General features: G+C 41.7%; 1 protein-coding gene across 7 annotated transcripts in view; it reads left to right on the forward strand.

Annotated features, from left to right (window-relative positions):
* The first annotated feature begins 347 nt into the window (after positions 1 to 347).
* The window catches only part of phf21aa (PHD finger protein 21Aa), a 46,494-nt gene continuing 23,870 nt past the window's right edge, over positions 348 to 22,971 (forward strand). For 5 of the 7 annotated variants that reach the window (XM_024001621.2, XM_024001614.2, XM_070447254.1 and 2 more), the window contains exons 1-5: positions 348 to 605; positions 6,414 to 6,469; positions 8,710 to 8,808; positions 10,001 to 10,033; positions 10,870 to 10,935. In XM_024001621.2, the coding sequence (XP_023857389.1) occupies positions 6,428 to 6,469; positions 8,710 to 8,808; positions 10,001 to 10,033; positions 10,870 to 10,935 (240 nt within the window). In that variant the 5' untranslated portion in view covers positions 348 to 605; positions 6,414 to 6,427. The remainder of the gene's footprint in view (positions 606 to 6,413; positions 6,470 to 8,709; positions 8,809 to 10,000; positions 10,034 to 10,869; positions 10,936 to 22,971) is intronic. The other 2 variants (XM_024001615.2, XM_024001618.2) reach the window with 2 other exon arrangements.

A 22,971-nucleotide genomic window follows, 5' to 3' on the forward strand; every position in this document is an offset into this window, starting at 1 on the left:
TTGTGTCCGACAATTCGTGAAAGTGGTCTGTTACTTTACATACGAAGCGTTTCATCAAGTCTACATCCGGGTTTTTTTCCTAGGCAATGGAGGCATATCACCTCCGTTCCTTAGGCAAAGMGAAATAAATTCGCCGCACCGTCACATAAAGTAGWTCCTCTACTAAATGCGATTTKATCTGTATTTATYCATAMKATCACAATATACTGAAWCGATTTAATACTTTAATMATATTATTYAATCAATCAGAGCCATTGGTGACTTGTTTTSTGCTAAYTGCCCCTTAGTTTTCCCTGCCCCGTTCTCGCTCACTCTTCCTACGCGCATTGATGTGCAATGTGCTCAGGATAGGGGGGTGAATGAGATTGACGAAGAGTTCTTGTTCTGTATCTCAGTTTTTCTCTTTATACTCAAATTAAATAGTGSGAAAAATTATCGGGAAAATCACATCATATGCAATGGAGTGTATTTGGATATTAAGTGGATAAATACACGCTCTGGGCGTTTTTCGGTGAAGAAGTACTACGGTGTTTGTAAATATTTATTTAAATAATTTGTGTGAGAAGAGCAGGGTTGGCTGCTGCTCAAGTGAGTAAAAGAGGAGGGTAAGAACATCTCGGGATCTTTCTATTATTATAAGAACTTTCATTTTCATCTCTGCTACTCTCTTTATTATTTGATTAATATTGTTGTTTTAGATCAAGTGTATTCGCATTTTAGTCGAAGGAAAGCAGTCGCTGAGCAATCGTTTTGTTCATATATCCATATTCTAGGAGTTGGGTGATATTTTATAAGTGCCTTGCTATTGGAGGGCATTGAACGTAGTGCGTAAAGGGGCTGATTCTAACTTGCGCTAAGCTTTACGCCTCTGTTATACAATAAAAACACCGTTTGCAAAGAATTTCAAAGCACAATTCTAATGTATTTTGTTGTGTAGCGAACTGCCGGACAGTCATCCATTTCAGATGGATAATAAGATGTTAATAAGTCAATTTGTCTGCTTTTTAGTTGAACGAATGCTTTGTTGCTTGCCCTCTGTTTCTTTTTCGTAAAGGAACGCTGTCTCGCGACGAGTAACACGTAATAGCGCCACAAAAGCGTTAGTGAATGCTATTGAGTAGGTTACCATTTCACGTAAAAGAAAAAACGTATCACACAAGTTCTTGTATTTTATTCCAAAAGAGGTATAACATACGCATATCCTGTTCTTGCGTAGTTCATTTATGTTTCAAGTTTATACCATGTGATATTTGAGTTAATAGTTTAAAATAACTAAGCGGATTCTCATTGGACAAKCAACTTGCTATTTGGAGGAGCAACTCCAGCTCGTGAATGATCTTTAGCTAATTTAGTTACGCTTGCATCAAGTGGACTTCGATAGTTTCTCCTGGTGCCCTACATACTAGCATACTATGAGAAAGAATAAGAATATTAACCTACTGAACAAGATATAACTAATTCTCAGGATTCGCTATACAGTTATTTCCCCCAAATAAATGTGGCCTAGCTGGTGAAATAGTGGGGGTAGTTGTAGGCCCTATTCCACTCGAACGGCTGAGATTGGAACGTTTGATATTGTATCAGTTTTTCTTAATCGAGGTCCTTATTCTTAGTTTGATTGAGTGGCAGACAGGTGCAGTGACGTGTCCAGTAGGCCACTTTAGGAGTAGAACGTATAAYTCGACCCATCTGTAGTTTACATTTCCAGTTTTGCATCACTTTCATGTTTGGCCCCACTTTACATCCTGTATTTAGACAGGTGCAGTGGAATTACGGTGTAGGAAGGGTACTCGTTGTTGTACTCACTTACTGCACTGTTGGAGCTAGGAACACAAGCATTTTGCTACACCTGCAATAACATCTACTAAGTATTTGTATGTGACAATAACATTTGATTTGATAGTATGTAGGCCCAGCCTGGTCTCATAGACTAGACGTAACATAGTAAATGTAAATACGTGAAATCCAAATTAATATGATATGTTACGTTTGATATTGTTTATTTTTTATCCCCTTTTTCTCCCCAATTTCGTGGTATCCAATTGGTAGTTACAGTCTGTTCTCATCGCTGCAACTCCCGTACGGACTCAGGAGAAGCGAAGGTCGAGAGCCATGCATCCTCCGAAACACAACCCAACCAAGCCGCACTGCTTCTTGACACAATGCAACTTAACCCGGAAGCCAGCCACACCAATGTGTCGGAGGAAACACCGTACACCTGGCGACCGTGCCAGCGTGCATGCGCCCGGCCCGCCACAGGAGTCGTTCGAGCGCGATGGGACAAGGACATCCCTGCCGGCCAAACCATGCCTTAACCCGGACGACGCTTGGCCATTTGTGCGCCGCCCCACGTTTGGTATTGTTAATAAAGACAGAAGGTTACTTAAGGCAAAAACAAAAGTAGGGTGTGCGTGTAACACGAATGTCTAGCAACCCAATGGTTGCATGTTCGAATCTCATCATGGACAACAATAGTATTTTAGCTAATTAGCACCCATCTAGTACCGGGTCTGACCCCCCTTTCCTTCCAGAACAACCCYAATTCTTCGGGACATGGATTCTATGGTCAGAGATGCTGTGGTGTTCAAACGTTACTCAATTGGTGTCAAGGGAGCAAGCGTTTGCCAGGAAAACATTCCCCACACCATTACAACCCCGCCACCAGCCTGTACTGTTGACACCAAGCAGGATGGGGCCATGGATTCATGTTGCTTACGCCAAATCCTGACTCTGCCATCAGTATGACGCAACAGGAACTGGGATTCATCGGACCAGGCAATTTTTTCCACTCCTCAATTGTCTAGTGTTGGTGACCACATGCCCACTGGAGCCGCTACTTCCTGTTTTTAGCTGATAGGAGTGGAACCCGGTGTGGTTGTCTGCTGTAGTTGCCCATCCATGCCAAGGACTGACGAGTTGTGCGTTGTTAGCTTTCGCAATTCTTGCCATTCTCCTTCAACCGCTCTCAACGAGCTGTTTTCGCCAACAGGACTGCCGCTGACTGGATTTTTTTCTGTTTGTCGCACCATTATCAATAAACCCTAGACACTATTGTGCTTGAAAAGTCCAGGAGGCCCGCCGTTTCTGAGATACTGCAACCGGCACGCCTGTCACAGACGATCATACCATGCTCAAAGTTGCTTAAGTCACTCGTTTTGCCAATTCTAACCTTCAATCGAACAGTAACTGAATGCCTTGATGCCTGTCTGCCTGCTTTATATAGCAAGCCACGGCCACGTGACTCACTGTTTGTAGGAGCAAACCATTTTCGTGAACGYGGTGGTTTACCTAAACTTGCCGCTGAGTGTATGTACTGTATATTATAATACATTCGTTTTCCGTATGMGTAACCTTAACCCCTAGCCTAGCTAATGTTATCTACCTAGCTAATGTTAGCTTTAGCCACCTAGCTAATGTTAACCACAACAAATTGGAATTAGTCACATATACATTTGGCAAATTCGTAACATATTGTACGCATGAGTTGGAACCGGTTCAGGGAACAGAACCGAAAACTGTAAAATAATGCAATTATTTGATGAACAGAACCAGAAATGAAAGTGATCTATACTGTTCCAGAACAYAACCATTATTTTAAAAGRCTGGGACCCGGTTAATAGCATTTATTTTACGTTCCTGACATTTTTTCCAGTCCCCCCCAAAATTGCAACAAAGTGTCTATGCAAAGCCCTCACTCTGTCTGCCAGTGGGTGTGGGGTAGCTACCCCCCCCCCCCCCCCCCCCCCCCTCAGAAGCATAGGTTACTGGAGCTACTGACGACATTACAAACCTGATTTAGAAATTATGGAGAGATGTTTAATTATAGAAGAATGGATTAACTTTTTCAATGCTAGTTAAGGATACTATAGTTATCAAGTTTCACATTGGATTTAACTGACTACAAAAAAGGTAACATGAGTTTTTAATTCTAGTGCTGTTCTGCACACACAAGCTTGTTAGCTAGCTAATGTTTGCTCTGGTCCAACTTTAAACCAAATCGGAAGTTCAAAGACATTCAAAGTTCCTCCATAGAAGCCGCTCCTCTGTAGGTATAATTCTGTTGGCCTAATTCAGATAATGCATGTCATAACAACAAGATGCCTAGCGCMTCAAGGCAAGCTTCCTTCACCCTCTTGCTCTACACTGGTCTGTCTGTAGTGACTGGCAGCACCGTGTTTGTGCTTGTCTTTCGTTATGATTAAACCATGATGTTACAAACAAATACAATTTGCTCTTAACAACTTTCCTATACAGATTAAATAATGGTTCTGTTCAGAACAAAACAATAAAAAAAAATTAGGTTCCAACCCCTGATTGCACGAATTGCAATTTGTAACATGTATTGTACAAATTGTAATTCGTAACATATCATATGAAATGGATGATGGACATCCACAAATTAATACGTACCATATGAAATGAAACATATCATGCTAATTGGAGTGTTATGGATTTACATTTACTATGTTACGTATACCCCTGAGTCCAGGTTGGTAGGCCTACAACTGTTATACTTAAACCTATAGTATTAACATTAGTATGAGTATTATGCACAATTTCAAGGATTTTTGCAAAAAGTACAGGTTTTAGAAATTAAGTAACTAACTGTTGATGATTTWGATTTTTCACTGCAATGTCCTAACCCTCACTCTAATAATTGTGCATASCATCAAAGAWTGGGCCACGAACAAAAACATAAACAACGGTGCAAATGCATTTAATGCATTACATTTTTATGTGCAAATAGCACTCGTTTTTTATTATATGTCTGTAGGCTATGATTTTCAAGCAATGACATTCCATGAGAGCGACATACTGTAACGTTTTTTTGAAACAAAATTTGAAGCTATTCAAAATTGTTTACAAAGTTTTCTATGATATCAAAAACAATGGACTAKGTGGTTTTAATAATGTATTAACAAGTCATATTCTTCTAAATCAAGGGATATAGACTATTTACATAATTGAAATTACTAGAACTCTTACAGACTGTTAGTAACCTACAGTATGAAAAGGCAGTGCACTTCTGCTAGATTATTTGAGTAGGTAGTAGCTCAGCTTCCTGATATGTACACTAGGGCTGGGAATTGCCAGAGACCTTCTGATATTATCACAATACTTAGGACCCGATATGATATCTATTGCGATTCTCACAATTCTATATGTATTGCAATTCGACATTGCGATTTGATGTTCCAAACATATTGCTCACTATTTGTCTGCGGCTGAGAGACAAGACAGAGCACGAGAAAATGAGTTTTGATCAGCCATGGAAGTAAAAGTGCTATTTGCACATACAAATGTCATGCATTAAATGCATTTGCGCCGTTGTTTATGTTTTTGTTCGTGGCCCAATCTTTGATGGTAACGTAACAAAATGTGGAAAAAGTCAAGGTGTCTGAATACTTTCCGAAGGCACTGTATAGCAGCACCCAAAAAAATTCTTCAATATTTACCTACTGAACAAAATGAAACTAATTTTCAGGCTTCAGTATACAGTTATTTCCCCCGAATAAATGTGGCCTAGTGATATGTAACCGTATCGTATTCCCCCATCACTAATGTACACCTGGCCTGTGTTTTACCTATATACCCCCTTCCCCTGAAATTGGCATGTTCTCAAGGATAGTGAGGGAAGGATATGAGGAGAGCAGGAGAGAGAGATAGTGAGAGAATGGGAGAGGGAGGAAACCAGTCCACTCAGCCAGGTGGTAAGCCCATGTAATGGCCCCAATGTTATTATTGTTCTCTTGGCAAAAGGCCCTGGCCGGAAATCAATCCGCCGGCTGGGAGGCTGTAACACTGCTGTGATTTGACTCGCTCTCTTTCCCAGTTTTCACTCTCTATGAATTGCTTACACACAGTGTACAAAACTAGTAGGATGTTTTGGGGAGTTTGCACATTCATCTCTTTTTATTTTCTCAGCATTATAGTTCATCATCAGAATGCAGTAGGTTACTTTTAAATAAGTTGTACAGGACATCAACATCTGGATTTAAATGCCAACGATTATCAAACTGTCTTTATAAAAAAAAAATTACTCTAGACTAGAAAATGGTCTAATGTACTATTAATACTTTAAAGGCCCAACCTGGCCTAAAGAGCAGAGGGTAGTCCATACTACCCAAAGCATAGTAGAGTGAGATGATGTAAAACAAAAACAGAAAAATACTATTCCAAAACATTATGCTGAATCTTCCTGGCATATGACAATCTAATGACTTCGTGGAGTAGCCTTGGGCCCTGAAGTCTTTGAATGGGCTCTACAGAGAGAGAAGAGAGAGTGGACAGCAAGTGCTTTGGGCCCCTGCTGTGGGTTAGGAAAGCCCACACTATGACATGCTGCTGGACGTCGCACTGCAACATTATTTAAGTGGAGTGGCTTATCTGATTGCCTCTTTTTTGTGTCACAGCTGCCACCCCCTCAATGCAAAATTGGATGGTGTTCAAAACTGAAGACTGTGTGAAGGTAAAGCTATGAACATTTATGGTGTGTGGATGTGTGTGTGTGTTAGGGGTGTGAACGTTTAAATGCAATTGGGATCCTTAACATTAAGAAAAACCAATAACTGAAAATGTAAATCACAGTGCAATTATCACAAAACAACATATTATTATATGTGTTATAGCCTAACTAGACGACAGGCAGGCAAAAGGCCTCGAAAGCTGTGTCATTTAAATAAAACCAGAGAGGAAGAGGTGAACTTTAGGCTGCTTTGGTGAATTTGCGAGGCATGCAAGACAAAACATTGAAAGATACAGATAACCAAGACATACAGTGCGTATTCAGGCCCCTTGACTTTTTCCACATTTTGTTACCTTACAGCCTTATTCTAAAATGGATTAAATATTATATTTTTTTCAGCAATCTACACACAATACCCCATAATGACAAAGTGAAAACATGTTTTTAGAATTTTTTGCAAATGTATTAAACATATACCTTATTTACATAAGTATTCAGACCCTTTGCTATGAGACTTGAAATGTAGCTCTGGTGCATCCTGTTTCCATTGATCATCCTTGAGATGTTTCTACAACTTGATTGGAGTCCACCTGTGGTAAATTCAGTTGATTGGGCATGATATAGAAAGGCACACACCTGTCTATATAAGGTCCCACAGTTGACAGTGCATGTCAGAGCAAAAACCCAGCCATGAGGTCGAAGGAATTGTCTGTAGAGCTCCGAGACAGGATTGTGTCAAGGCACGGATCTTGGGAAGGGTACCAACACATTTTTGCAGCATTGAAGGTCCCCAAGAACACAGTGTCCTCCATCACTCTTCATTGGAAGACGTTTGGAACCACCAAGACTCTTCCTAGAGCTGGCCGCCCGGCGTAACTGAGCAATCGGGGGAGAAGGGMCTTTCATTAAGGAGGTAACCAGGAACCTGATGGTCACTCTGACAGAGCTCTAGCGTTTCTTTGTGGAGATGGGAGAACTTTCCAGAAGGACAACCATCTCTGCAGCACTCCACCAATCAGGCCTTTATGGTAGAGTGACCAGACGGAAGCCACTCCTCAGTAAAAGGCACATGACAGCCCGCTTGGATTTGCCAAAAGGCATCTGAAGACTCTGAGACCACGAGAAACAATATTCTATGGTCTGATGAAACTAAGATTGAACTCTGGCTTGAATGCTAAATGTCACGTCTGGAAGAAACCTGGCACCATCCCTACGGCGAAGCATGGTGGTGGCAGCATCATGCTGTGGGGACGTTTTTCAGRGGCAGGGACTGGGAGACTAGTCAGGATCAGGGGAAAGATGAACAGAGCAAGTACATAGAGATCCTTGATGAAAACCTGCTCCAGAGTGCTCAAGACCTCAGACTGGGGCGAAACTCCCCAAATACAGGTGTGCCAAGCTTGTATTGTCATCCCCAAGAAGACTCGAGGCTGTAATCGCTGCCAAAGGTGCTTCAACAAAGTACTGAGTAAAGGGTCTGAATACAGAAATAAAAAATAAAAAAACTTTATTGCTTTGTCATTATGGGCTATTGTGTGTAAATTGGTGAGTAACATTWAAAAAAAWAWWWATAWWWATGTTAGAATAAGGCTGTAATGTAACAAAATGTGGAAAAAGTTGAGGGGTCTGAATACTTTCCGAAGGCACTGTATGCACACCTTCTCTCTTTCCCTCGCGCTGGCTTTGCGAGGTGGAATTGAGGTAAAGTAATGGTAGTTCACAGGTGCAACGCTTAACCATCTGAAAGGGACGCACCGTGAGACCCAAACCTTTGCTGGCAGCAGCACAGCTGCATTGTGAATTCACATGAAATTGTAGTAAATATTCGTATCGTTTTAATGGGAAACCCCCCCAAAAATGGTCTGTTTAAACTTTCAGAAAAAAGTGTGTGTGTGTGTGTGTGTGTGTGTGTGTGTGTGTGTGTGTGTGTGTGTGTGTGTGTGTGTGTACAGGTTTATAAACAAATAATTAAATGTTTATAAACTACTTACAAACATGTTGTAAATCCTATTAAGTGTACTTCAATGTGAAGTCTTTTGGAAATGTCTACTTTAACGTCCACCTTAAAAGTAGATAAAAGATAACATGGATAACAACAACATTTTTACAGTGTTCTATGGCCTGATGCCATGCCATTGCTTTATTATAAGCACAACTTGATTTCACTGTTACAAGTCTTTATGTTGACATATTAGTATTCRTGTTGAATGAAGGGATAAATATCCTTCTTCCTGGCTGAACAGGCTGAAAGCTGTCCAGGACTGAGCTTCCGACAGAAGGGATCAATGATGGAATTACAGACCCTCCAAGAAGCCCTGAAAGCGGATATACAAGTTCATCAGGTAACAGGACTATGCATCTCTCTGCTTTTCTGCCATTTAACCACCATTCGTTTACTTGACCTGGAAATTATCAGAAGTGTTTCGGGAGGAAAGTTGGTAACACATTCAACTGTGCGACAGAATGTGGTTGGGATTTTGTTCATACACTCCATCAGATTCTTGCCCTCAGGCTGCTCCATGAATACTTCCTCCTTAGACTCATCCTATCTGTCAGCTTATTCACCTCCTTCTCTACTCTTGCTTCCTCCTGCCTCTCCCTTCAGTGATTGTCCTTTAAGTATGGTTTAGTGTCGGGTTTGGGTCAGAAAAATATACTTCATCCTGTAAATGTATGCTCTACACTCTTAGAAAAATAAGTGCTATCTAGAACCTAAAAGGGTTATTTGGCTGTCCCCATAGGAGAACCCTTTTTGGTTCCAGGTAGAACCCTTTTGGGTTCAATGCAGAACCCTTTCCAAAGAGGGTTCTACATGGAACCAAAAATGGTTCTCCTATGGGGACAGCCGAAGAACCCTTTTTTTCTAAGAGTTTATGTGTACTCTGTAGTCTTTTTTTAGTTGTATTTCTGTGCCATCCATAATGTTTCTGTTTTGAGGTTTGGTGCATGATACCCTCCACCTGGTTCAACCCAAATACGGAAGCCAGAAACATGAGGAAAGCTTATCCTCGTACACCTATCACCAGCCAGATGTGCTCCTTATAGCAAAATGCAAACAGGGCTTGTGTTGATTACTATGAGAGTGATCACATTAGAGAGGCCCACATGTTCAGTGTAAGTCAGTATGGTATTCCTATTCGCAACCACTGAATGTACCTCCCAGTGTGGCCCATCCAGTTGAGCATGAACCTCCTTGTGTTTGTCTGGAATGTTTTGTACAGTGGGGAGCCATGAATGTGCTCTAAGGTTGCAGTATTGGAAGGTGCCTCTGGGGGCCACTGTGTCTACAGTTTGTATGGCTGTGACAACAAGAATGCATTGGGTACTGCAACGTTAAAAGGGGGGTGAGCGAAAGGAACGTTCGCTCAGGAAACGTAAAAACCTATTGCCAAACCTTTTTCTCAAACCTTTAAGAGGCATGTGACGTTAGGAACAAGTGACACAGCCTCTCTCATTGTAATATATTAGGTGTATCAATGCGTTTGTTATGTGGTTGTTATTAACTTGTGTCTTTCTATGATTTCTCTCTCGCAGAAACTAGTGTCCCAGATGAAACAGGATCCACAGGTAAGCCTCTCCTGTCACCTAGGTGGTTGTACCAGATAGCTAGGCCCAAATATGCAATATGTTTTGGGGTTGACGTTAGTTTCATTATTACAGAACAGTTCCGTCTGTTCAGAGGTTTTCAAGCTTTTGAAAGGATGTAGTATCCCTATTACTCAAAATCTACACAGTTGAAAGATATGATTTAAAACAGCCTAAGAGGACAACCAGATATGACGTCCTTGTCACTGGGGCTCAGAGATTTTTGATTTGTTCCAAATTCCACCTCTTTTACTTTACCCTGTCAATTTTGAGAACGGCCTTGAAAACTCCCCAGAGCTCTTCTCTCTCTGTAGTATCCGCCCACCATACTTTATCATCCTGCAGCCCTTTTATGAGGACTCAGTGCTGTAGCAGCAGCAGCCCATCCCACATTTCAGTGGTGTCCCTACAACCCAGCTCTGAGTTCCCCCTCATGTGGCTGACAGCCGTGGCAGCCCAGTGACGTGAGGGGAGGGGGATTACTCTTTCCACCTCACTTCACTCGTCCCGTGGAAAACGGTGTGCACAGTCATTTTAACTTGGACTTCATGCTAGCTAAAGCTGCTGTCTCGGATCTTTACACCACACACACACACACACACACACACACACACACACACACACACACACACACACACACACACACACACAGACACACACACACACACACACACACAAATACAGCACCCAGAGCTTGGCACACTCCCCACATAACACGCAAACCCCAACTCAGCTGTCACGAATGAACAATTCTTCACAGCTATGTGTAAGTGAGCTATAACAGGCTTGTTGCTCTCTTCTTCTTTTTTTTGTTGCAGAATGCTGATTTGAAGAAGCAGCTCCATGAACTTCAAGCCAAGATCACAGCGCTAAGTGAGCAGCAGGTAGGCAACTGAAACAGGAGAGGGGYMMGGGGGGGGGGGTGGTGGCTCTGGGATTTCATACATCATCACACTGGCACACACCAAGGTCTTTACCAGTCTTACATTACTGCACTGTGTATTAAAATGCTAGAGGTTCTCTACATGACAGAGCGTACTTTCACTTCCTGTCAGAGCTATCCTTTCTTTCTTTTCTTCTTCTCTGTCCTTTTTCTGGAGAGTAGGCCAATACAAGTCAATGTGGCAGATCTAAGAGTCATGCATGCTTCTGCATGTGATTTGATGATTTCTGTAGAGTTGAGGGTGTGAGCCTAGGATCACTTTGAGTTGGGTTTTGTCTCCTTCTTCAGGCTAGGGGCTTAGAGCAGGTGTGACTGATCCAGTTTCATGGTGCTAAAAAGCACCACTCTTTGTGAAGCTGTTAACATTCACATCCATTGACAACCATGGGATAGGTAGAGATAAGAGTCATTTGAAACGTTAACAGTTTATAGGACCTATGTACAGCAGTGGTGTGAAGTACTTAAGTAAAAATACTTTAAAGTACTACTTAAGTTGTTTTTCTGTACTTTACTTTACTATTTATATTTTTGCTAACTTTTACTCGTTACATTTTGACATGAAAATGGTCCAATTCACACACTTATCAAGAGAACATCCCTGGTCATCCCTACTGCCTCTGATCTGGCGGACTCACTTAACACAAATGCTTAATTTGTAAATTATGTTATTTTTTTGTGACGTCTGGTTTGCTTAATGTAAGGAATTTGAGATGGTTTATACTTTTGAAAGTTAAGTACATTTTAGCAGTTCCATTTACTTTTGACACTTAAGTATATTTAAAACTTTTACTCAAAAAGTATTTTACTGATACTAATAGATTTTTACTTTTCTTCTTTACTATCTTTTTCTATCTTTACTTTTACTCAAGTATGACAATTAAGTACTTTGTCCACCACTGATGTACAGTATATACAGTATATTTGTTATTGACTTACAAGTACAACTGGCATGTTAGGGAATTTGCCCTTCAACCAACCATTAACATATTATTGTAAGAGGCTTTGTTTTTGGTGATTTGAACTGAGTCAAACTAAGCTTTTGGAGATATGTTGTTTTTCCTCTTAACCACTTTGCTGCATATATACTTACCCTGTTATTGTGGTTTAATGAAGTCTAGGGAATGATAGAGGTTTCTATTGAACTCTGTTTACAATGTCCCTGGTGTCTAATTTTCTTTACAGACTAAATGAAGGGGGTGTGATTTCTGTAGAAGTGTCCCATTTCTTTCCACCTGTCACTTATCGATCGTCCTCTCTCTAGTCTAGGCCCTCTTGTCGGCTCAACCAAAGAGGTTTTTAAAACGTCAAATTTAAATGCTGTTTGGGAAGGGCCTTGATTCACTTTCAAAATAAAAATAATTGCCATGGTATTTGTGCAGAGGCCGAAGCTTTTGTTGTACCTTAATTGAGTCTGTGTTGCTGTATTAGTTTTGAGAACCTTTAAGCTTTATGTTTGTTTAATGGTTTATGCTATGAGAATAGTTGGTCACATACTCGCATGTGGATGGGTATCTGATCTGAAGAGAAGTTTAACACCGATTGAGAGTTGTTCTTTGAGAATCAAGGGGAGCATTTGACTGGAATTAGCATCAAACCCGCATCCCCATAGTCCCATCCAGACACTGCTTGTGGCGGTGCACTTTCTCAGTCTATTCTTATTACCCCCTCAAGATATGCTTATTAATACAACGCTGCTGTTGCAGTCTCTCCTGTATTCACTTTACATGGAGTCAATGTCTTCATTATTTAACTTACATGAAGTTGCTCAACACCTTGAGGCTCCTTAAGGGAAACATGTTTGACATATATTTGTTACTGGATTGTGTGCGTGGTGTGCGTGTCGTGTGTGTGTGTGTGCATTAGTGCGTTTAGTGCTTTTTGATTTATGAGGTCGGCTCGGTTTCGGTTCGATTATTTATATATATATATATATATATATATATATATTTTTTTTTTATTTTTATTTTTATATTACGGTTTTCGTTTTCGATTGAATTATTTGAAACATTTAAATGCGCTATGCATTATGTGGGTTGAATCCTTTAACAACACAGAATAAAACAATGAATAAAAGTCCCATGATGGTAGTGACTACCCATTACTACTCATCAGTTATTACCCATCATTTATTCACCTTACATTACTTCAATAAAATATTTGTTGTGTATATTACATTGGTTTTATTTGATMACTTTATTATTTCATTCCYAGTCATCTCTATAGAGCTGCCTATACTATGACAAAATCACTATTTTAGTAGTTTATACAAGTAAATAAGGCATACTTTTATGACTGTTGAATACCAATTATCAACTACTTCGATCAGGGATGGGTAACTGATCAGGGATGGGCCTGTACCCAAATACACAAGCGGGTCCAGATCCAGAATTCGAAAATAATGTCACGGGTCAGATCTGATATGATTGTCTCGGGTATGTGTAATTTTAACTGACTTTTCCAGAAGGATCCATATAGTTTTGAACGCAACTGCTGCCYTAGAGAGAGTGAGYGAYAAATTMTATAATTTATGCTGCTGCTCTTTGCTTTTCACGTAGGTGGCACYTGTAGCTTGTTGTTMTMGTTGGCCAATCATAAGCCATCAAAGCGGCAATAGGCTAGTCATAGAGCCTCTTTTTGGGGCAAAAYTTAGGAGATATCTATTCATTGGAAGATTCATAAAYATTTTGAGGAGAAGGATAGGCTACAACAACCTAGAGCCAACAGMTAGGCTGCTACTATTATATTATGAATGGGGTTGTTGTTGTTAGTAACTGTGTAGGACGAGAAAGAGCATGCAGCCTCAATTAGCCTAGCTAGCTAGCTTAACTAGCTTCTCCCGGTTTGAAGACAATTACTATGTAATCATATAAATAACCTAGCTATGGCAGCTATTTGTCTACTATAGCGTGAGCCGGCTTGGTTGGTTGCAGTTTCTCATCTCTCCCTTCCTCCTCCCTGTTCCCCGYTCACTCGCTCACACTCATAGTAGCCTACACACACAGCACTGGCCCCTGCTAGAGCGTCACTCCTCTCTACCTCCTTTCTCTTGCGCTTTATCAGCTCCGGTTAATAAAGTAGCTTCAAATGTTATTTTTCTGCTGCTTCCCTCACTCAGATCGAACCGGGTCTGGATCCAACCAGGCCTATACTGAACGAGTCTAGCTGTTCCTCAGGTCCGTTTGGAACTGGTCTCTATATTGTAAAAGTGATCTTATGCCTATTGGGTCCGGTTGGGAAATCCCCAGGTCGGTTTTGGAACGGGTCCAACTAGGTAGTTTCAAAAAGTCCAATATTCTACAACTCCCTACCACATCGCACAGTTCGGGCATTTCAGGCATAACGCTCTCAGTACTGTCTCTTGCCCGGTGCTGATAGGGACACCTGCTGACGGAGTGTGAATAATACCAGGTTCATTTAACAAGGGTGGCAGGCTGCTCAGGCCAAGTATTTCAGCAGCTCAGCTATGAATTTTTAAAAGTGTTTTTGTAAATTCACACTAGCAGCTGATTTATATTCTATGAGGTGCGGGGCCCTCCACTGAGTCGATGTCAGATGAGTGTAGCGTATAAGACCGGAACGATTAGATGATTATATCCATAGAGTATTTACATTTTATTTGTCATACTGAACAATTCGTTGTCTATATGAATAGAGGTAGGAGTGGTGAAAGGAAAATTGAGAGGGTCACTTCATTCTAGCACTATGCGAAAGACAAATACTCGATCTGAGGACTCTCTGCTGAAATTAGTCACAGCAATGTTCTTTTGGCCACACCACCTCCACCACTGCATTGTAACCAGAAGGAAGGAAATATTAAAGCGCTGACTGAAGGTCAGGTTGGTTGTGTGCGGAGAAACCTGGAAGCCAATTCATGGACCTGAGCTGTTTTCATCTAGTGTTTRACGTTGTTCGAGAGGATTCTAGCTGACTTATTTGCTGGACTGGCTTGATTGGGAGTTAGATACGGCAAAGCTCGTGAGGAATATAATTGTCAATCTTGACAGATAAGTTGTGTAACACAGCATTTGTAACACAGTTCTGCTTATAAACGTGAAAATCATTATTTCATTGTTTGTTAACAAGCTTTTGAAAAAAGTAATTATATGCCATTCGTTCTTGTTAGGACCTTCGCGTAGCGCCCATAATGCATCGATGACTTATTTTATGAGTGGAGAAACTTTTTCAGAAACCGTTTAGTTAACAATGTCCTGAAAGAGACTATTACAGTTCCACACATCAGCAGTTTTCATTGTGTGGACTGAAAAGATGTAGAAAACTCTCTCTCACTTAATGAAAAGGCTCAACTCCGGGGATGTCACCCCACCGGGGCTATGGAAGCAGCCAGGCTGTGCTTCTATAAATCATGCTGCAATGATCCAACCATCGATTTCGGACTGGGGTTGTCTTTAGCACAGTAGAAAACCCTTAAAAATGTCAATTATTTTATTGATTCCTGTATTTTTTTCCCACTAACTCCCCTGTCTCCCATTTACAGTATATATATATATTTTTATTTTTTATTTTTTTATTTTACAGTTTTTTTCGTCACTCGTCTCGCAGTACTGTGTCTATGTGTCGGTGTGATGTGTTATAATCTGGATTTACCGCGCAGTTCTTTCAACACTTCTTGGATTTAAAATAAACTGCCGTGCATTTCGCAGGGGTCGATACTAGGACCTGTTTTTTTTTTTTTTTTACTATTTATACAAATGCTATTGGTCAATCTGTTAAAATGTTTCCATTTGAATCGATATGCGGATGATACTATTACGTATGTAATTGCCACAACTACTGACCGGGCTGTGACAAGGCTACAGTCTGATTTTTGCAGTTGTGCAGGAAAAGCCCTCCAAATAATCTCCAAAAGATGATTCGATTGGATGCTTTGAAGTCCCTAGGACAATTCAGACAGCTGATTTTTATCATGGAGAATGTGTTAGTTTTAAATGAATGTATTTTGTATCTTAATGTGTATATTGTCTATATGTCATGTTTATCTGTACTTCCCTGTTGCATGTGCTTGTTTTTGTATGTTGCAGGGCTCATATGTGAAATAGACGTTAGTCTCAATATGACTTCCCCGTTGAAATAAAGGTAAATAATCTGAATATTTCTCTGAAAATCCTTTTTACTCTGGAAGAGGGAAGTCGCTTTTCGTTGTGATTTGTAGAGACTCAGGAGCCTGTCTTGTGTTTCTGAGCGTTATGGTAGCTCTGATGTCGGGAGAGTTGTCTCATTTTCCCACAGAGGACATTTTATTGGCTTTTGAGAGGCATGCCGCTGAGGATGTTTGTGAGAATAAAATGGGTTCAACCTCTGGTCAGACTTGAACCTGATAAACTTGGGACACATGGGAGCAGAAAGTGCTGAACCTACCTTCTCTAATAATGTACTCCAGGGAGGCTGTGTGTGTCACTGAGCTGGTGTCTTATGTCTCTTTATGGGTTGGCACAGGATTTATCCATATTTTCAAGCAGGTTTCAAGCAGTGGAGTAAAGTTGCAGCATTCTGTATTTATGATACAATGTGGTGGTCCCTTCCTCTTTTAAGAGGTGTGCTATTCAACTTGCCCTGCAGAATTCAGAAGAAAAGGCTGCTGGCTCTCCTTTTTAAATGAGGAAGCTCTATTGTCTCGGAATACCTGTCTGCCTGTGTGGCTCCCTAGCTCCCCACCCAGGGATAATAAAACACCTTGAGATCCCCCACTGTAGAAATAATGACCCATGGCACTGAAACGAGGCACAATTGAATCGATTTAGCTGCAGTCTGTCCTTTCTTTGACTGCCTCAATGGTTTGAATAGTACGGGGCATTTTTATGAGGAGAGGAGCCCRGTGGATCCAGAGAAATGGCACTGCGATGAATGCTTGGGCAGGTCTCAACTGGCCTGCCCAGGACTGAATACAGGGGAATCAGACAGACTGGCTGTGACATGTGACGTTATGGCTCACTGTAAAAGTCTCACAGCTGTTGATAAGCTAGTTGCACTTGTGCCATTTGTGAAAACATGAGGAATAGAAAGACCGTATGATAATATGCAAGATAATGGAAGGACTAAACCATTGATGCCAAGGAAAGAACCTGCTCCCCATCTATTGTCAATGCTATTATTCTTAATTCACACACATTATCAAGATGTTGTAAATGGATTTACACAGGCTTGCTATGCCCTTATATTGCTCTGGGGACACAGATTTGCTAATGGGGCATTTTTGGGCAGGGCTGTTTTATGGCTACTTCAGGGATGGTTCAGGACTACTTGGGGCTGGTTCAAGGCTGGTGCAAGTTTGGTTTGGGCTTGGTACAGCAGGGGTAATCTGGCACTCGGTCTGAGCTGTATTTGCAGCCTCTAACGAGAGTCCCTGCTGCGAGGCCCAGTTATTATCACCGCTGCTCCTCCATGCGTGTAGTCTGGGTGTGTGTCTCTGCTGTGTGCCCAGGAAAGAGAAGAAGGAGGTAGGGAGGAGAAAGAAGGGTGGGCATAAAAAGAGCTGGAAACTTAAAGTGCTTTCGTGTTGTTGAGGGATGACTCACAGTATTGCCCTGAAATGAACCCCAAAAATTCCTGCATACAATATATGGTCGTCCTCCGCTGCTCTCTTCTAAATGCAAAATATGCAGACAAGCATTGTTTCACGTAATGTGAAATGAATATACATCAAATAAAGTATTCTGACTCTCTTTTTAATATACTTTTWAATTATTACCACACTCTGAGGCTCACACCTTGAAAGCACACACAGTAGAAGCATTCACATTACATTCAGCCCACCAGGTAGACTCCTATCTCTTCTTTGTGTTAGGTACCTGCGTTGGAGTCAGTCTGCACAGGGTTCAGTGATCACTGTTCCTTAGCAACAGGTGAGCCATATGGTCATTTCTGGCACAGAGTCAGTCTTTTTGTGAGCAGCTGCCTAGAACTTTTAGTTTTTTGTTCTGTTGGCGCTTGTAGGGCGATTACGGTTGCACTTGTGGCCGGTACAGGTGTACTGTATGTCAGTGATCTCCCGGTCACCTCCCAGGGAGTGATGACACGTCTTCCATGGACATCTAGCTCCYTCTCAGAGAGGAGAGTAAAGAGCCAGCCCCCCCACTGACTTCTCCCACTTCCCACTTACAGTTCAAAGGTTGGTGAAGTAGCTACACCTCCATTCTACCCTACAGCCAGTTTAAGAACATCCTCAACACTTTAGAAGCTAACGGGGGAAGAATACATCTATCAAAGCCTGAAAAGAAAATCCCTATTCCTGAGAAGTGCTGCGGCAGCACGCTGCTAAGTCACTGTTTTGAAAGCGGAGGGAGTGTGTGTGTGTGACAGGAGGACGTGCTATAATCCAGCAGCACGGTGCCTCTCTGTGTTAGAATGTCAGCTCCCCTCTTCCACACAGATGCTCCCTGCTGTGTGGTCTGGAGAGGAGACTGTGGCAGGCCAGAGGAGACCCGGAGAAAGGGTGCAGCCTGGCTGGCTGTCACTGGGAGAGTGGGGCCAACTACCATGCTCTCTGGGAGCTGTGTGGGGAGGAGTTTCGCTAAGACATGCCCCCGCACTGTTCCACTGCAGGCCTGTTCTGTCRGCCCCCGGAAACCTAAAACTACAATCCGGGATAATCTCCTTGATGTCTGACTAATACAGTGAAGATCAGAAATGAGCCTCATATACTACCTCCTGGGGTGTGCTTTCCTTGGCGTGTTCTTAAAACTAATGAACCCACCTGCTAGTTCACTGATACTTAAATCTCCATCACCATTCTCTCGGTAGATGAACATTTGCTCAGGCTGAATAAGTCACCAGGCCAAAGTCTTTGACTCAATTTAAAGTTCCTCCAAAAACACATTTGTTTGCCATGTGCTTTATAGAAGCTTTGAAGGTGACTAAAGACAATGAGCTTGTTGAGTAAGTGGGTAGATGGATGCTGTTTTCTGTTTCCGCTCTATTGTTTCCTATTCTGTACTAAGAAGGATTTGCAGTATGTGTCATACAAGAAATGCTGGAGGTAATTACGGAAGATTATGAATCACACCACAGCTCAGTGCTAGAGGCGTCACTACAGACCCTGGTTCGATTCCAGGCTGTATGACAACCGGCTGCGATTGGGAGTCCCATAGGGCGGCGTGCAATTGGCCCAGCATTGTTAGGGTTTGGCCGGGGTAGGCCGTCATTGTAAATAAGAATTTGTTCTTAACTGACTTGCCTAGTTAAATAAAGGTAAATAAAAATTATTTTGTAAATATTAGAAGAAAATAAACAAATCACCCAATTGTTAATATTATTAGTTGCTTTATCTATATCAAAGCAGATAAAGCACTGCTCCTGGTGGACTCAGTAAATTGATTTTAGAAATTAAGTATGAACCAGATTAAACACACATTCATGGAAATGCTAATCCTTTTCCTGCTCAGGGGGCAGTTTACATTGTTCAGCACATTGTACTTTGAAAGTAGATTCGTATTCAGTGCCCTGCACTTCCTCCCACCCCACTAGAGCGTATCTGCAGGGAGCAGTGCTGTCTGGATAGAGAAGAGGTTTTATACCTGCTTAACCCACTTTCACAGCGCTCTGTGGCTGACTGAGAGACTGACTGAGTAAAAGAGAGCAGCGCCTACCCCATGATGCATGTAGTTGCTGAGTAAATACTTAATTCTGGCAGTGATGTGCACTGTGCCAGAGGCTGTGTGTGTGTGTGTGTGTGTTCATGAGGAGACTGTAGAGTTTTTACTGTTGTTTCCTCCCTGGTTTTTAGCTCTAGGTGTTGTGGTCATGATGGGGGGGGGGTAGAGCTAGGTCTGCTGGGTTATGTTTAGCTATAAGGCTGACAACATGTGAAGGTGCTGTGTACTGTGGCCAGCCATGATTCCATTAATAGTAGTGACACGTATCCTGTTTGACACTAAACAGAACTGTGCGGGTTCGTCTGTCGATCTGCTTTGCCAGAGGTTTAAGGAAGGCAGATTGTCGCCTAAAACCGCTACTAGCTACTACTATGCACGTTTATCGGATGTAATTGGTCGATTTCTATATTTTTTACTCCTATGCTTGTGTATGCTTTTAGAGGACTTATGATTCATTTACTTACCGCCCTCTTGTTCAACCTCTCTTTGTCTCAACTCCTATCTGAAATACAAAAAACCTCAGCTTCAGGCTCTCGTGAGAGGAAGATGAAACTGACGGGATGACCACCGCTTTATTCATTTTATTTACTCTCTGTAAGAAATGTCTACCATTACTTACTATTGTCAAGCGATCATTTCATAATGTAACTAATAATGTCATGCGATAATGTCAAGTAACAATGTAACAGGGTAGATGGATATCGATGCGGTATGAAATCACCACAATATAGTGCAACTGAGGTGGCCTGGCTGCGTTTTTTAAAATCACACTCGTACTTACTGTAATATGCATTCGTCACTCTGTCTCCGTGAAGAGCGTTGTCTTGGCAGCGGAGGGTTTGACAGTTAGGGAAATTGACTATAACTGTAACGGGTGATAATGAAAGGCACAGGGAAATGGGGTTGTGTAGAGGAGCTACGTGATGTCAGGCTAGGACAGGATCACCGCTCTTCCTTTCCTGTCACACTCAATGTCTCATCAATATCAAGTGTCATCATCTTTCACTCGTTCATCTCAGTATTTTGCACACAATCTCTGTCAGTTTGTTGCAATGTGAAAGAGTGTGAAAATATGACCTTGACTTCATTAGCCTCACTGGTGTAGGGGGCAGTATTTTRACGTCTGGATGAAAAGCGTGCCCAGAGTAAACTGCCTGCTACTCAGGCCCAGAGGCTAGGATATGCATATTATTAGTATATTTGGATAGAAAACACTCTGAAGTTTCTAAAACTGTTTGAATGATGTCTGTGAGTATAACAGAACTTATATGGCAGGCGAAAACCTGAGAAAAATCCAACCAGGAAGTGGGAAATATGAGGTTTGTAGTTTTTCAAGTGATTGCCTATCCAATATACTGTGTCTATGGGGTCAGATTGCACTTCCTAACGCTTCCACTAGATGTCAACAGTCTTTAGAACATTGTTTCAGGCTTCTACTATAAAAGGGGAGCGAATAAGAGCTGTTTGAACCAGTGGTCTGGCTGAAAGCCTTTAGTTTAGTCATGCGCGCAGCCGTGAGCACGAGCTCCGTTCCCTTTCATTTCTAAAGACAAAGGAATTGTCCGGTTGGAATATTATTGAAGATTTATGAAAAAAACATCCTAAAGATTGATTCTATACATCGTTTGACATGTTTCTACAAACTGTAATGGAACGTTTTTGACTTTTCGTCTGGACTTTTCGCCTTGTGCATTTGGATTACTGTGGCTAGGCACTGACCTAACATAATCGCATGGTGTGCTTTTGCCGTAAAGCCTTTTTGAAATCTGACACAGCGGTTGCATCAAGGAGAAGTTTATCTTTAATCGTATGTTAAACACTTYTATCTTAGATCAATGTTTATGATGAGTATTTCTGTAATTTGATGTGGCTCTCTGCACTTTCACCGAATGTTTGTTTGAGACAATGCATTTCTGAACATAACGCGCCAATTTCAAATTAGGTTTTTGGACATGAAGATGAACTTTATCGAACAAAACACACATTTATTGTCTAACATGGAGTCCTGGGAGTGCCATCTGATGAAGATCATCAAAGGTTAGTGATTCATTGAGTCGCTATTTCTGACTTTTGTGAGCCCTCTCCTTGGCTGGAAAATGGCTGTATGGTTTTCTGTGACTATGCACTGACCTAACATAATCGCATGGTGTGCTTTCGCAGTAAAGCCTTTTTGAAATCGATCCACTGTGGTTGGATTTACAATAAGTTTATCTTTAAAATGGTATATAATACTTGTATGTTTGAGGAATTTTAATTATGGGATTTCTGTTGTTTTGAATTTGGCGCCCTGCAATTTCACTGGCTGTTGTCGAGGTGGGACGCTACCGTCCCACTTGTACCAGAGAGGTTAGACAGCTGTGGTGTGAAAATAATCTCAAAATAATACAGCTCTACCTGACACTTTTGAATTGACTGTGTGTGCGTAACTGCGTATGTGTGGTGATAGGGTCTTTTGAGCGGTGAATAATTGTTGCTGACGCATTGCATCCTCTGGTGTTTATTACTTCCTCACTATTCTTTGCTGKGAAACAAAAGGACATAGCAGAAGTAGCCCCCTAACTCATGGTTTCCCAACCCTCTCCCCAGGGCCCCCCCCCAGAAGTTTTACATTTGAGTTTTAACCCTAAACTGGCACACCTGATTCAATTAGTCAAASGCTTGATGATTAGTTGACTAATTGAATCAGATGTGCCAGTAGGGTTAAAACAAAAATTTGAAATGTCGGGTGGGGCCGAGCGGAGGGTTGGGAAACCTGCGTCTAACTGAGAAAGGCAACAGAAGTCTACTGCAGGGGTAGGCAGTTCCACAGGCACCTGGAGTTCCTCATGCACTTCATGGTTTTGATTGAACCGACCTGGAAGACCAGGTGTGTTGAATTTAGGCAATCACTGAGATAATCAATTAGTTCAGTTGCCTAGTTGGAACAAAATCCTGCAATACCTGCTGCACTCTGGGAACAGGGTTGCCTACCCTTGCTACTGTGTGTACAGATAGCCCAATGTAATCTGTAGTTCTTTGTGTGTGTGTGCGTGTGTGCGTGCATGTGCAAACATGCCAGTATGTGTTACAATTACACACACTGGCTGCAGTAGGGAGGCTTTGTATGTGTCATATGGATCTGCCCAGATGGAGCGAGAGGAGAGTGTTAATGTGTGTCTGTGATGGGTTTAGTTCTAGCTCAGAGAGATAGCGAGAAAGAAGGGAGAGAGAGAGAGAGAGCTGGAGGACTGTGAGGCAAGAGGTAGTGTGAGAGGAATTTCAATKAAGGGCTCAACATGCTGTTTAAATACCATCAGCACAAAAGGGGAGGGGAGACTGTCAAGGGGATAAATCCTCACACCTGAGAGGCTGAGAGGAGGCAGGCAGGC

Source organism: Salvelinus sp. IW2-2015, linkage group LG15 (genome assembly GCF_002910315.2).
Source record: "Salvelinus sp. IW2-2015 linkage group LG15, ASM291031v2, whole genome shotgun sequence".
NCBI classification, from domain to species: domain Eukaryota; kingdom Metazoa; phylum Chordata; class Actinopteri; order Salmoniformes; family Salmonidae; genus Salvelinus; species Salvelinus sp. IW2-2015.